Raw genomic sequence first — 11,600 nt, 5'->3', positions numbered from 1 at the left:
CGACAGCAACATCAAGCAGCTGTGAGATAACTGAGTCCACCTGCCTGCACAAACACACCACACTCACATTAACACATCTTTTTTATTTAACATTTATTAAAAACAAAACACAATGTTTCTACAGATTTCATAAAACATATAAACAGTTTAGTTTTTTTTTTTTTTTGCCATCTGTGTGCAGTATCAACAGCAGTCATTAAAATCAAGTTTCTATTTGCTTTGGTCATAAAAACGTCATAAAAATTTACTTTGCTTTGGTTACACACTACAAAGACATTTCTTCACTTGTGTATTGATTGAATAAGATATAAAAAAGAGGTTTAATTCCAAAATCACTACATCTGTAATAATAAAAATAAGAACCTTAACTACAACAATGTTGTTTTTTAATTGTGGAGAAGGAGATGCATGAGCTTGTTTTGTTTTTTTCATTTTGCTTTTTTATGTCAGTGATCATTTTTAAACAACAATGAGAATAAAACCTGTGATAAATCAGAAGGGAGGAAAAGTCTCCTGCTCTTTGTTAAGCTCTGTGAACGCCAAATGGCCGTCTGCTGATACTGGCTGTTTGTTTAGGTGTGAGTCCACTGGTTACAGTATCTGCTGGGTGTGGTGCACTAAGTGTTTCTCCACTTTGCACGCTGCACATGTGCTGCAACATGGTTGTGTTCTTGTTGAGCTGTCATGGGTGTGATGCTGACATATGACACTTTTGCGATCAAATATGTTTGCTGTTGTTGTTGTTTGTTGTTTCCAGGAGTGTGGGTTGTTATTTGTCACTCTTCTTTTTGTGGTTCTCGTCACTGAGGTTGTGCTCTGCAAACAGATTTGGGTTCTCAGCCAAAGTGGCACGGACTTTCTTCTTCTCCTTGAAGCGACCGGAGTGGGAGACCTTGACGTGGCGGCCCTTGGTGGCTGATTTGTCCACGATCTTCTCCAGTCTGGCGTTGAACTGGCTGTCCATGTGGTCCGGGGGCGGACTGTTGCCCCCTGAGTGCTCCTTGTTCCCGGTGTTGATGCCATACTCGGCTGGGATCTCGTACAGAACCTTGGATTCGGATTTCTTCTTGCGGGAGAAGGTCAGTTTCCACCAGCTTTGGTCAGCCATGGCACCAACGGAGACTGCAGGACTGACCTGAAGAGCACAGACCAAAAACCAAAACTGTCAGTTTACACACCAAATACAAGTTTCCTCTTCAGCTGACAACATTTGGGGACAGTTTTTACTCCAAAACGTGTTGACTATGTCTGAATTTGGTATTATCAGCAGGATTTTGTGCATGTAGGTGATTTAAGTCAATGAGGCCATTTTAAACATAATTAACTGCTGAACATGAAAACATGTTGCCACGTGGAGTAGACCAGAACAAAAAGAGTTTTAGATTATTGAAACATTACTCTTAATGTTTAATTGAATTAAATGGTTTTGTGTATTTATATTGTTTTCTTCTTCTGTTTCCTATGAAAAGTCTGGATCTGTTAAAGTAGAACATCCACAAACTGTAAAGTCGCGTCAGACAGAAATAATAAAACACCTCAACGTTGTAGTTTAGTGTAAAAGATACACATATAAAACTGAATATATGAATTACATACATTTACATTTAAACATATGAATGTTTCCTGACTCTTGTTTGATAAAAAAAAAACTTAAAAACTTAAAAAAAGGAACTACAATCCAGAATAACTTTAATTTTAATGTCTAACTGTTGATCTCCTTGATGAGGAGGTAACCTAACGGAGTTGGGGGGGGAAACCTGACACTCTGCTCTCGGCTGATAAATTAATGATCATCTGAACAGGATCCTCTTTCCCTCCCAGGTGATCTGATATGATTGTCCTGACGTGGCTGCAGGAGCTCACAAAGTTATGTAACAGTGAAGTGAAGGCGACTGGATGACCCATTTATGTGATTTCATGTGTGATCCTCAGTCACATCGAGACCGTGTGCTTAAAATAACTTCCTCACCAAACAATTATTGACCCAGCGAGGGATGATAACTTTTTATGTGTCACAACATCAATCGACCGTGCAGGACTGAAGACAGGGAAAATTTTGATCCAGATTTTTGTGTTTGTATCTTTTCTTGAAGCAGTTATTTGGCCTCACTTTGAGTTCAACTACAAAAAAAGGCTCTTTAAGTGGAGCTTTCAACACATCTTACCATCTTCATCAAAATGATACTGCAGACTTTGCTGTAATTTAAACCAACTTTTTTTTAGCTAGCAATAGATATTAAATCTTTTTATTAATTTTTCAGCACTTTCAAATTATTTCCAAGCATCTGTCTCAGCCTGCTAGTTAATGTGAATACTAGCTGCATAATTAGTCTTTTTGTTAAATTACTATTTTGCTGATTTAGCTTTTAAAATTTGACGATATCAAATTCACATATGTGAGATTGGCTGTTACTCTTTGTCATATCTTAACACGTTACTGAGGCCATCTCACACTTTAGGATGCTGTAATGAGTCTGAACAATGATTTAACAGCAGATGAATGAATAGAAAAATCAGCAGCCACAGGCCCAGTTCAGACCACGTTATCAGCCCATCACCAGTTTGATTAAAGCTGTAAACCTTCACATTTCCTGGGTTTCTCCTGCTCAGCTGCTTGACAAAGTCTTTGAATATAAATCTGAATATCAACATGTTTAATTTGAATTATCACAAAATACAACTCTCACTGCAATGCAACATTAATACAGATAGTTAGTACAAATATTGTTGGAATTATACTCATAAGGACTGAACACCTTGACCTGAATGTTTCTATTTAATGCATTTTCATACTTAGCTCCTAATCAGAGAGACATGCATGTCACTCAGCTACGTTTAGCTTTCGATTCAAACTTAGCATCTCTACTAATATTGGTAATAAAATGATTTTATGAGCTTCTCAAAGCCTCCAATCCCAGGTTTACAAGGGCCACCAGGAAGCAGTAAACCCGCTCTGCTGTGGTAATTTTTTATCATGAAGCACCTATGCAAATAAAGAGTCCATGCCCTTTGCAGAAACACTCATCTTGCTCTTATCTGAGCCGTGTGATGTCAGACGGCAGCTGGCATGAACGAGCGGAGCAAAGGTTCAGGACTGACGCAGTTGAGCAGACAATTGACTTTTTAATTAGTTTTTTCATTTTTCAAAAAATTGCTGAGAAGTTTAAAACTGCAATCACAGAAGTTTTAGAGGAACAACTGTTACGTAAGAGCGCCTCTGCCCTAGGAAAGCCTAATTGTGTTTATTTGTGACCCAGTTGTGTACAGACAACAGATAGTGCTGCTGACCAAGAGGACCTTTTATTGGTTCCCCGGCGGCTGCAGCTGCTGACTCACACCAGCATTTACTTCAGTTTAAAATCATTTTTGGATTCAAGCCCTAAATCTTAAGCTAATTTAGCTGAATTCAACAAAGCGCACAGCGTTTCTTCTTGTATAATGCGAGCGCATCTCCATGATAAATGTTTACGCAGCATTCGCATAGTTTTGTTGATCTTCCATCAAGCAGTTTGTGCAGAGCAAAGTAACCGAGCGGCACTTTCACACCGTGTTAAGTCCGAGAGCACAGCGTACAATGTGAACACATATTTCTCTTGGTCTTCCATGTTTGACTTAGATGTGACCTTTGAGACAAAAAGCCCTGTTGACACAAAGGAGGCCCTCCATAGTTCTCTTTAATAAGTTACCATGTATTTTGTCATATGTGAGCGAGCTGGCCCGGCAAAGCTCCAGAGATCAGAGTAGGGAGGGAACGCTGTGGCAACGTTCGGAAATCACTAACCACTAACCAGCTGCACAGTCGTTTCAATGGCACAATAATGTCTGAGCCAGAGAGGGAGAGAACGAGGGAGAGGAGGCTCCAAGGGCACCGACGACTGAGCTGCCCTCATAATTGAGCTGAAGGTTCAATAGATTCTCAGGTTTCATCCTTTGTGCCAGCTTCACTGTTGACCCATGACAACAAAGCTGAATGAGTTGATGAAGGGGCCTTGGCCCTTCTTTGTCTTATCTTTGTGATAATACCAATATGTATCTATGTGATTCTTAAAAATAAATAAATAAATAAATAATTTTCTCAGTGGACACCTTGTCAAGCTGTAATAATGACAGCTAAACTGTCGTTAAAACTTTGTGTCTAAGTACAAAAATCCTATCAAATTCACGACTGTGTGACTTTCATGATTTAATTAAGGAAGAAATATTCTCTTGGTCACCCACCAACTCATACAGGCCTCAGACATCCATCTGCACCATCTAATGTTGCATGGGTTTGGTCACATGATGCACTTTTCTTGTGTTTTAGTTTTTTAATATTTCTTTACATCAAACACTGAAACACCGACCTCCTTCTTTTGGCCTCGATAATGTCATTAAATAGCCTGTAAGGTCCGACCAGCAGTCTGAAAACCCACAAGTTGAGAGTTTGGACTCATTTTTGTCAGTTTAAGTCTTTCAGTAATCAGCTCTTCGACTGTTGGGTCAGTTCTACCATTGGCAGCTGCACAGAGGCCATGACAGAAATAAGTCCTGGACTTCGTTGATCTGTGTTTGTCGCATTCTGACATGTTGTGTTATTAAATATGTAAAATTGTATGTATGTCAGAGCAGTTCTTACCTTGTTGACGACGAACCGGCTGAAGAGATTCTCTCAGATGTGATTCTGCGTCGCCATGATGACCAATTCTTTCACTCCTCTCTGTGTGTTTTATTTTTCTTCTTCTTCTCAGGTGATCATGCACAGGTGCAGCATCTCTTCCTCTCTGCCTCTCACTCCCTGACCTTGTCCTTCTGTACACCGCTCCAGCACACCCTCCTCAAACACACACACACACACACACACACCTAAAGCCCGCCCAGCTGCGTGCATGAGTGAGTAAGTGACTGTTGTAACCATGTGATTTAGTGAGACCTTCCTTCGAGCCAGGTTGCTTAAAACAGGGTTAATGTGAACTTGAGAGGTGAGCAGCTTTCCAAAGTGTAAATAAAATCCCTTTATCAGTGCCACGTTAGGCCCGGTCTTCTTTTAATGTTGAATTTGCAGTATCAAGTTGTCTTTGTATTTAAGTTTCTGTTACAAAAGTCTTTGTGATCTCTTTAAATTGGAGAGAGAGCTTCAAAGAGAGAGATCGTCTCAATGAAGGGAGTGTCACTGGCGTTTTGCATCAGGTTGTGCAAAATCACAGACAGTGAATGTACGCTTACTTTGCAAGTTTGGTCACCAGTCAAATGACCTAAAAGTGGATCACTGCTGCTGCTCACACAGGGACTTCTGTCCGATCATTCCTCGTGGTAAAAGAGGTTCACAGATGATTTAATAAAACAAAAGTAAGAAAGTTCCTTTATTCAAAGAGTATTGAATTTTTTTGTCATCTAGTGAGTTACTAACTGATTAACTGTATAAATGCTAAAGATGTAAGCTTCTTGAAAGTTTTTTAGGTTTTACCAACCAAATTCATGAATTAAAAAAAATTTAAATAAGCTGCAGCTCATCTACAAATGGGAACTATTGTTTCTAAAACTAATAGTGTTTAAGTGACAGGGCCGCTCTAACACTAACCCACGCTGACACTGAATATTAAAATGTACTGAAACATTTTCAGTACAAGACCTTAATCATTCAATCAACACGAAGCTCTTTATTTTACCACACCCTGCTCATATCAGGTAATAAATAACTGTTGAAAATAAAACACAACATAAAAGTCAAAAATAAACCCATAATGCGGAACACCTTTATCAGGCTGATAAAGATAAAATAAAAAAAAAAAATCTGGGTGAATAATCAGCGTAAAACTACAAATATTAAAAAGGAAAACTTCGATAAATATAAAATACAAATCTGAAATAAAATTATAATTACAAGAATTAAACGGAAGACAATCCGGCCTCTACGCGACAACACTCCCCTCTGCCGGTGGACCGAGTAACTGCAACAAGTCACAAACACCAATCAGCTGCAGGCATCAGCATAGCGCCACGCCATTGGTCAGTTCTTTCGCCGAACGTACCAACGCCCCTTCCTATTGGCTCTGCTCTTTGTAACGTGTCGTAAACAGTGAGATCCGGATGGGGAAAACAGCGTGAAGTAAACTGAATTTAAATCGGATGATTTAAAGATGACACCGTAAAAAACCTCCGAGGAGAACTTTAGTTTTATCGAAAAAGAGAAAAGAAAATGGAGGTGAGGGGAAATAATCGCTGCGTGACTCGGTTTTAAGTAGCCTGCTAGCTAGCGTTAGCCTGCTGTCACAGGCAAAGCGAAGTTAAACGTTCAGAAATGAGTGAATATAAAAAAATTTTGTTTGTTTGTTCAGTTTTTTATGTTTTTGTTTGTGAAGCTCCTTTAGCTGTTGGAAAATAAAACAACTAATGATTCATCGCTGATGTTTGTTCACTGTTTTCTCGCAGAGTATTCAAAATCTTCCCATCGATATCCAGACCAGCAAACTTCTGGGTATGAAACACTAACTAAAACATTTTTACTGTATTTATTCTGTTTTTAATTTTTTTTAAACATATAGCACTTTATTAATGGTAACAAAGACAACACAAGTATGCATTTCTACGTATTTTTATACAAATGTTAATTTCTCCAAAGATAGCAAACTGTTCAGACATTCTCTTCTGACTGTAAACAAATGAAACTCAGGAAATATATTCAGTTTCGACACAAATAGTTTGGCTTGTAGCAATAGTTTCCTGAAGGAAAAATCCCAACTCATTATTTTCAAAGAAAGAATGAATTCAGTGTTATGTAAAGTCACAAAGAACAGATGTTCATTTTAATGAAATATTCCTAACACACAGATTGGCTGGTGGATCGACGACACTGTAATGTGAAATGGCAAAGTGCAGTAAAAGTCATCAGAGAGAAGATCAACGCTGCCATCCAGGACATGCCAGAGAACGAGGAGATCAAGCAGCTTCTCTCTGGCTCCTGTAGGTCCTTTATATCCCCCTATAGACCGTCGCTGTGCCCCTCCTCTGCTAACACCTCAGTTTACAGGGCTCAACATCCATTTTTGTGAAACATAAATTACCACAGTTTTCCAGAATTTCCAGAATTCTGCCCATTTGGGTTTTGTTAATATTATTATATTATCTTGAAAGTTTTTGGAAGGAAGTTAGTTTTCTATTTAAAATGTTTGGACTAAAATAATCATTTTAAATGACTTTTTTTTTTTTGTTTCCATCATTAGACATTCACTACTTTCACTGCTTGAGGATAGTGGAGATACTGAAGGGAACAGAGGCCTCGTCTAAGAACATTTTTGGCAGATATTCATCTCAGAGAATGAAGGTGAGTCAGGAAACCTTCTATTGTCTGTCTTACAGGATGTCACTCAGTCTGTCAGATGTATATCATTAGTGCCTCAAACCAAGTAGTGTGAAAACATCCTTTGCACCGCGTGCTTCAGCTCTTTTAACTGCTAAATAGATCCTAAGATTTGGATTTGAATTCAGGTTTTTGTTGCTACAGGACTGGCAGGAGATCGTGTCCCTTTATGAGGCAGATAATGTCTATTTGGGTAAGTTACAGTAAGTTACATCCAGAAAGGGAAATCCTCTGCCTTGTGTATTCATTCTAGTATGCCAACATATGCCAACACAGTTTGAACCTGTAAAATTGTGTGGCACAAAAACACAAATCTATTCAAGGGGAATGTGGGTCCAGTAACAGTTGTTTTTGCACCATTGTGAAAAGATAAAGGGATATAACATACAGCCTACATATTAATGTCTGCACAGAACAGACAGACTAATTGTGTATCTGTCTCTCTGGCCCAGCGGAGGTGGCCAGCTTGTTGAGTCGCAACGTGAGTTATGAAGGCCCGGCTCTGAGAAAGCAGCTGGCCAAAGCCCAGCAGCTGCAGCAGGAGCTGAGCAGACGGGAGGTAGACTGCCAGAGCTCGGCTGCACATCTGAGGGAACAATATTATGCTGCCTGCAAACAGTATGGCATCACAGTAAGTACAAACACGTCTTTTGGAAACAGTCACCTTTTTATTAAAGGACAGGTTGTGACATGCTGATTGGCCAGGCTGTTGCTCTTTGTGCTGCCATTTATCATTCTTTTGCTCTAATTTTTTGCTCTTTCAGGGAGAAAACGTGCCTCGTGAGCTTCAGGCTCTGGTGAAAGACTTGCCAGCGGTTCTCAATGAAGTCGGGAAGGATGCAGCAAAATTAGAGGAGCAAATTCAACTTTACTCTGCTTTCACAAACTTCGTATGTGAGTGGTGAGTTCATCATCAGCACCATCACTCTGGCTCTACAGTTCTATTCCTTCAATTTTACTGGCTCACACTGTGAAACTTGGTCTTATATGAAACCAAGATGTTTTTAAGATCATAATAGGTTTCAAAATATTGTATTAGTTGCTGGACTGGTACATACATACATATCGAAAAACACAAATATATTCTTCAGTGTATATATCACATGATTTGTCATGAGCTCACATTTTGTCACTTGTAGGTCTGATCCGGTCCTTCCTATGCTGACATTTGCCCAGAAAAAAGGCAACACAACATTTTATGAGTGGAGGACAGGGAAAGTCCCCACAGTTGTCGAGAGGGCAGTTGTCGAAGACGCAGCTCCCGATACCACCACAGAGGACGCAGTTAGTTTTATTGACTCTTTACTCATCAATCAGTTATATTTCAGAAATTTTCCGTCTTGGAGCTGAACTAAGAATAATCCAAGTCAGATTTAGCTTTGTTCACTTATGAAGTCTTATTGTATCCATTTTATTATACAGTCCAAGGCTGAAATTCAAATGAACAGATTTCAATGTCTCGAAATCTCAGTTCCACTGATTTTGTGTTGCTGTTGTGTTTTAAAACCCGCTTTAGATCGACTGGGGTGACTTTGGCCAAACAACCGACTCTCTGGGTGTTAATGATGCCATCAAAGTTGAGGATGGTATAGACTGGGGTATCAGTCTGGAGCCGAACGCTGAGGTATTACTTCTCAACCTGCATCGTCTTTATTAACCTTATATTTTACAATGTTTGTATCTAGGTATTCAAATAAATAAAGAACAGTCTCTGCAAAAACAGATTTCATTCAGACCTAGTTGAGTATTCAAGCATTGAGTAAAAGTTCCTCCAGTTTCTGCTTTTATATCCACACTGTGCTCTTGTATGTAATTAACAATAACCAACATCTGTCTGCCACCTCTACAGGACACCAGTGCAGGTGGTATCGACTGGGGTGACAGTGAAGCTGCTCCCATAGAAATTGAAGTTTTAGATGCAGGCACAGACTGTGAGTATTTATTTATGGCTTATAAAAACATCAGTATGTCTTCTATGAAGCTTAACCACATGCTTAGTGGTTAAAATGTGTGTCATCTTGCAGGTCCTGAGGGAGTGGCAAGAGGTGACGATGCTTTGACTATACTGGAAAACTCTCAGTCACGCTGCCAGTTCATTGACGAGCTAATGGAGGTAAAAAGTTTGTCTATTTTTTTAATTAATGAGTCAATCATTCAATCATTCATGTGGTTACGAATAGAAAGTTGTGACAATATCCCTCTTGTCATGGTTTTGCTCAAAAATCTGATCTATTGAAGTGATGACACTGAATGCTGAAAGCCATTCAAATTATACTTCAGTGTACATTTTTTATTTTATCCTGATTAATGATTTTTAAAAAAATTAATCAGTCATCAGAATTGTTGCTTGTGCAATATAACAAGCCATGCCCTATTTTGTATGTGTCTTAAAATGAATGTTACATTTTCTTTTTATGTCTAAATCTAACAAATTTTCCTTAATAACTATCATAACATTTACAGCTCTTTGCCTCCAAGTGGCCAAAGTAATCAATTTATGTTCAGGATGACAACTTAATATTTTGTTTGCATATTTTGTTTGAAGAAAGTTACAGTCAAAATAAATGGGAATGAATTATTGTTAGGTCATTTAATGAGTCAGTATCTAGATTTTTGCTTATATATAACAATGAAGTGACACTGGTTTCATATGTCGGTGCAGCTTGAAGTGTTTCTAACCCAGCGTCTAAGTGAGATGCAAGCTGAGGGGGATGTGGTGTCTATGAGCCAGTTCCAGCTGGCTCCTTCTGTCATCCAAAGACAGACCCCTAAGCACACCCGGGAGATGCTGTCTGTGGTGCAGGACCTTCTGGGCCGGCTCACGACTCTCCGGATGCAGCACCTCTTTATGATCATGGCCTCGCCACGGTGCACTATACGTTTAATCTCTTCGCAGAATTTGACGAAATGCTTAATAATGCAGAAATCTGGTGTTGATAGGTGGACAATAATTGTAATTATCGTTCATCTAAAATATGTGTTCAGGTATGTCGAGCGTGTGTCAGACGTGCTGAGACGGAAGTTGAAACAGGCTGATATTCTGGTGCTGAAAGGTATATCAATGGTGGAGAAAAGACAGGAAGCCCTAGAGGAGCAGTCAAGGCTGGAGCCTCGTGTCGACCTGCTGGCAGGATGCACCCGGGAACTCCAGAAACTGGTATTAAGTTACTGTTTCGTTTTATTTATGCTCACGGGGTTGGTGATTTCCCAGCTCAATAGAAAGAGAGTGAGGTTATGCAACACTTCTGTCATCCCCAAGAGTTCAGTTAAAAAACTCTGCAGATAAGAGTTTATATTAATATAAAGGATTGAATATTTTGCTGAAATTTTAGAATTAATATACACAGTTATTATACACAGTTTGTATTCCTGCAGTTATTTCTAACTGTCATCTGTGATTTGTTTTTGCAGATTGAAGCTGACATTTCAAAGAGATACCACAACAGACCTGTCAACCTGATGGGGGTTAGCATATAACGGACACTCAAAAAATATTTTTTTTTGTCATGACTTGCAAAGAGAAATAAAAGTGGTATTTAATTTAATGTCTTCTGTGTTTTTTTTTTATGTTATATGAATTTAGACTGAGATTTCACATTTAAATTTTTTTAAACAACTATTTGGACAAATTAATAAAATGGCTCAGGTTTCTAAACAAATAGCCATAAAATTGATTTGTAGCTTACAGTAACTTCTTATAATTATCATATTTTCATTTTAATTGAGTATTACTCATGTAAATTACATTACATTGTACATTTAAAGTGAAGATTTTTCTGCTTCTTTTCAAATAAATAAAATTCAAGAAATGACAATGGTCATGTTTCTGACGTTTTTGAGTTTTGTTTTTTATTGTGTCTGTGTTCATCAGATTGTGGTGACATAAATGAGCTAATGTATTGTCAGGTTACCATTGTTTTGTATTCACTTTTTATTCTAAGTATCTGCTTCATGATTTTACATTGTTATTAATATTTGTACATCACATGCTCTTTTGCACTGGTACATTTATAATGATGTTTATTAATGTGCATGAGAAGGAAATATACACAAATAAAACTGCTTAGTTACAGTTTTGACGTTTTGTAGATGTGGACTTTAAAGCTAAATGCAACATTTTATTTTATTATTGATACCAAAGTAAACCTGAGTGCTTCTCCCAATGCTGACTTTTTAAAACGTGATTTTTATTCGGAAAACATAAACTCAGTGGGCAGACCGCTTATCCGCCACTGAATAAGACAAACTTTGCTTTAAACTTTTT

The 11,600-nt window shown here is 38.4% G+C and overlaps 2 protein-coding genes across 3 annotated transcripts; one reads left to right on the top strand and one right to left on the bottom strand.

Moving 5' to 3' along the window:
- Nucleotides 1-85: 85 nt before the first annotated feature.
- On the bottom strand, nt 86-4,769 carry prr15lb (proline rich 15 like b). The gene is made up of 2 exons (XM_029528069.1): nt 4,616-4,769; nt 86-1,135 (listed from the first exon to the last, which is right to left on the bottom strand). The coding sequence occupies exon 2, from the start codon at nt 1,106-1,108 to the stop codon at nt 770-772; it is 339 nt and encodes a 112-aa protein (XP_029383929.1). The 5' UTR covers nt 1,109-1,135; nt 4,616-4,769; the 3' UTR covers nt 86-769.
- Nucleotides 4,770-6,041: 1,272 nt separating this feature from the next.
- Nucleotides 6,042-10,881, top strand: cdk5rap3 (CDK5 regulatory subunit associated protein 3). 2 transcript variants are annotated; one of them, XM_029527849.1, is made up of 14 exons: nt 6,042-6,181; nt 6,409-6,454; nt 6,808-6,939; nt 7,200-7,300; nt 7,481-7,529; nt 7,789-7,967; nt 8,101-8,234; nt 8,476-8,620; nt 8,853-8,960; nt 9,186-9,267; nt 9,361-9,449; nt 9,999-10,204; nt 10,322-10,493; nt 10,748-10,881. In XM_029527849.1, the coding sequence occupies exons 1-14, from the start codon at nt 6,176-6,178 to the stop codon at nt 10,811-10,813; spliced, it is 1,515 nt and encodes a 504-aa protein (XP_029383709.1). In that variant the 5' UTR covers nt 6,042-6,175; the 3' UTR covers nt 10,814-10,881. The 2 variants fall into 2 exon arrangements, with proteins under 2 accessions (XP_029383709.1, XP_029383708.1); XM_029527848.1 differs by having other exon boundaries at nt 8,101-8,237.
- Nucleotides 10,882-11,600: the final 719 nt, after the last annotated feature.

The sequence above is a fragment of the Echeneis naucrates genome, chromosome 19 (assembly GCF_900963305.1).
Source record: "Echeneis naucrates chromosome 19, fEcheNa1.1, whole genome shotgun sequence".
Classification (NCBI taxonomy): Eukaryota; Metazoa; Chordata; class Actinopteri; order Carangiformes; family Echeneidae; genus Echeneis; species Echeneis naucrates.
This window is presented reverse-complemented; position numbering and strand designations above follow the sequence as displayed.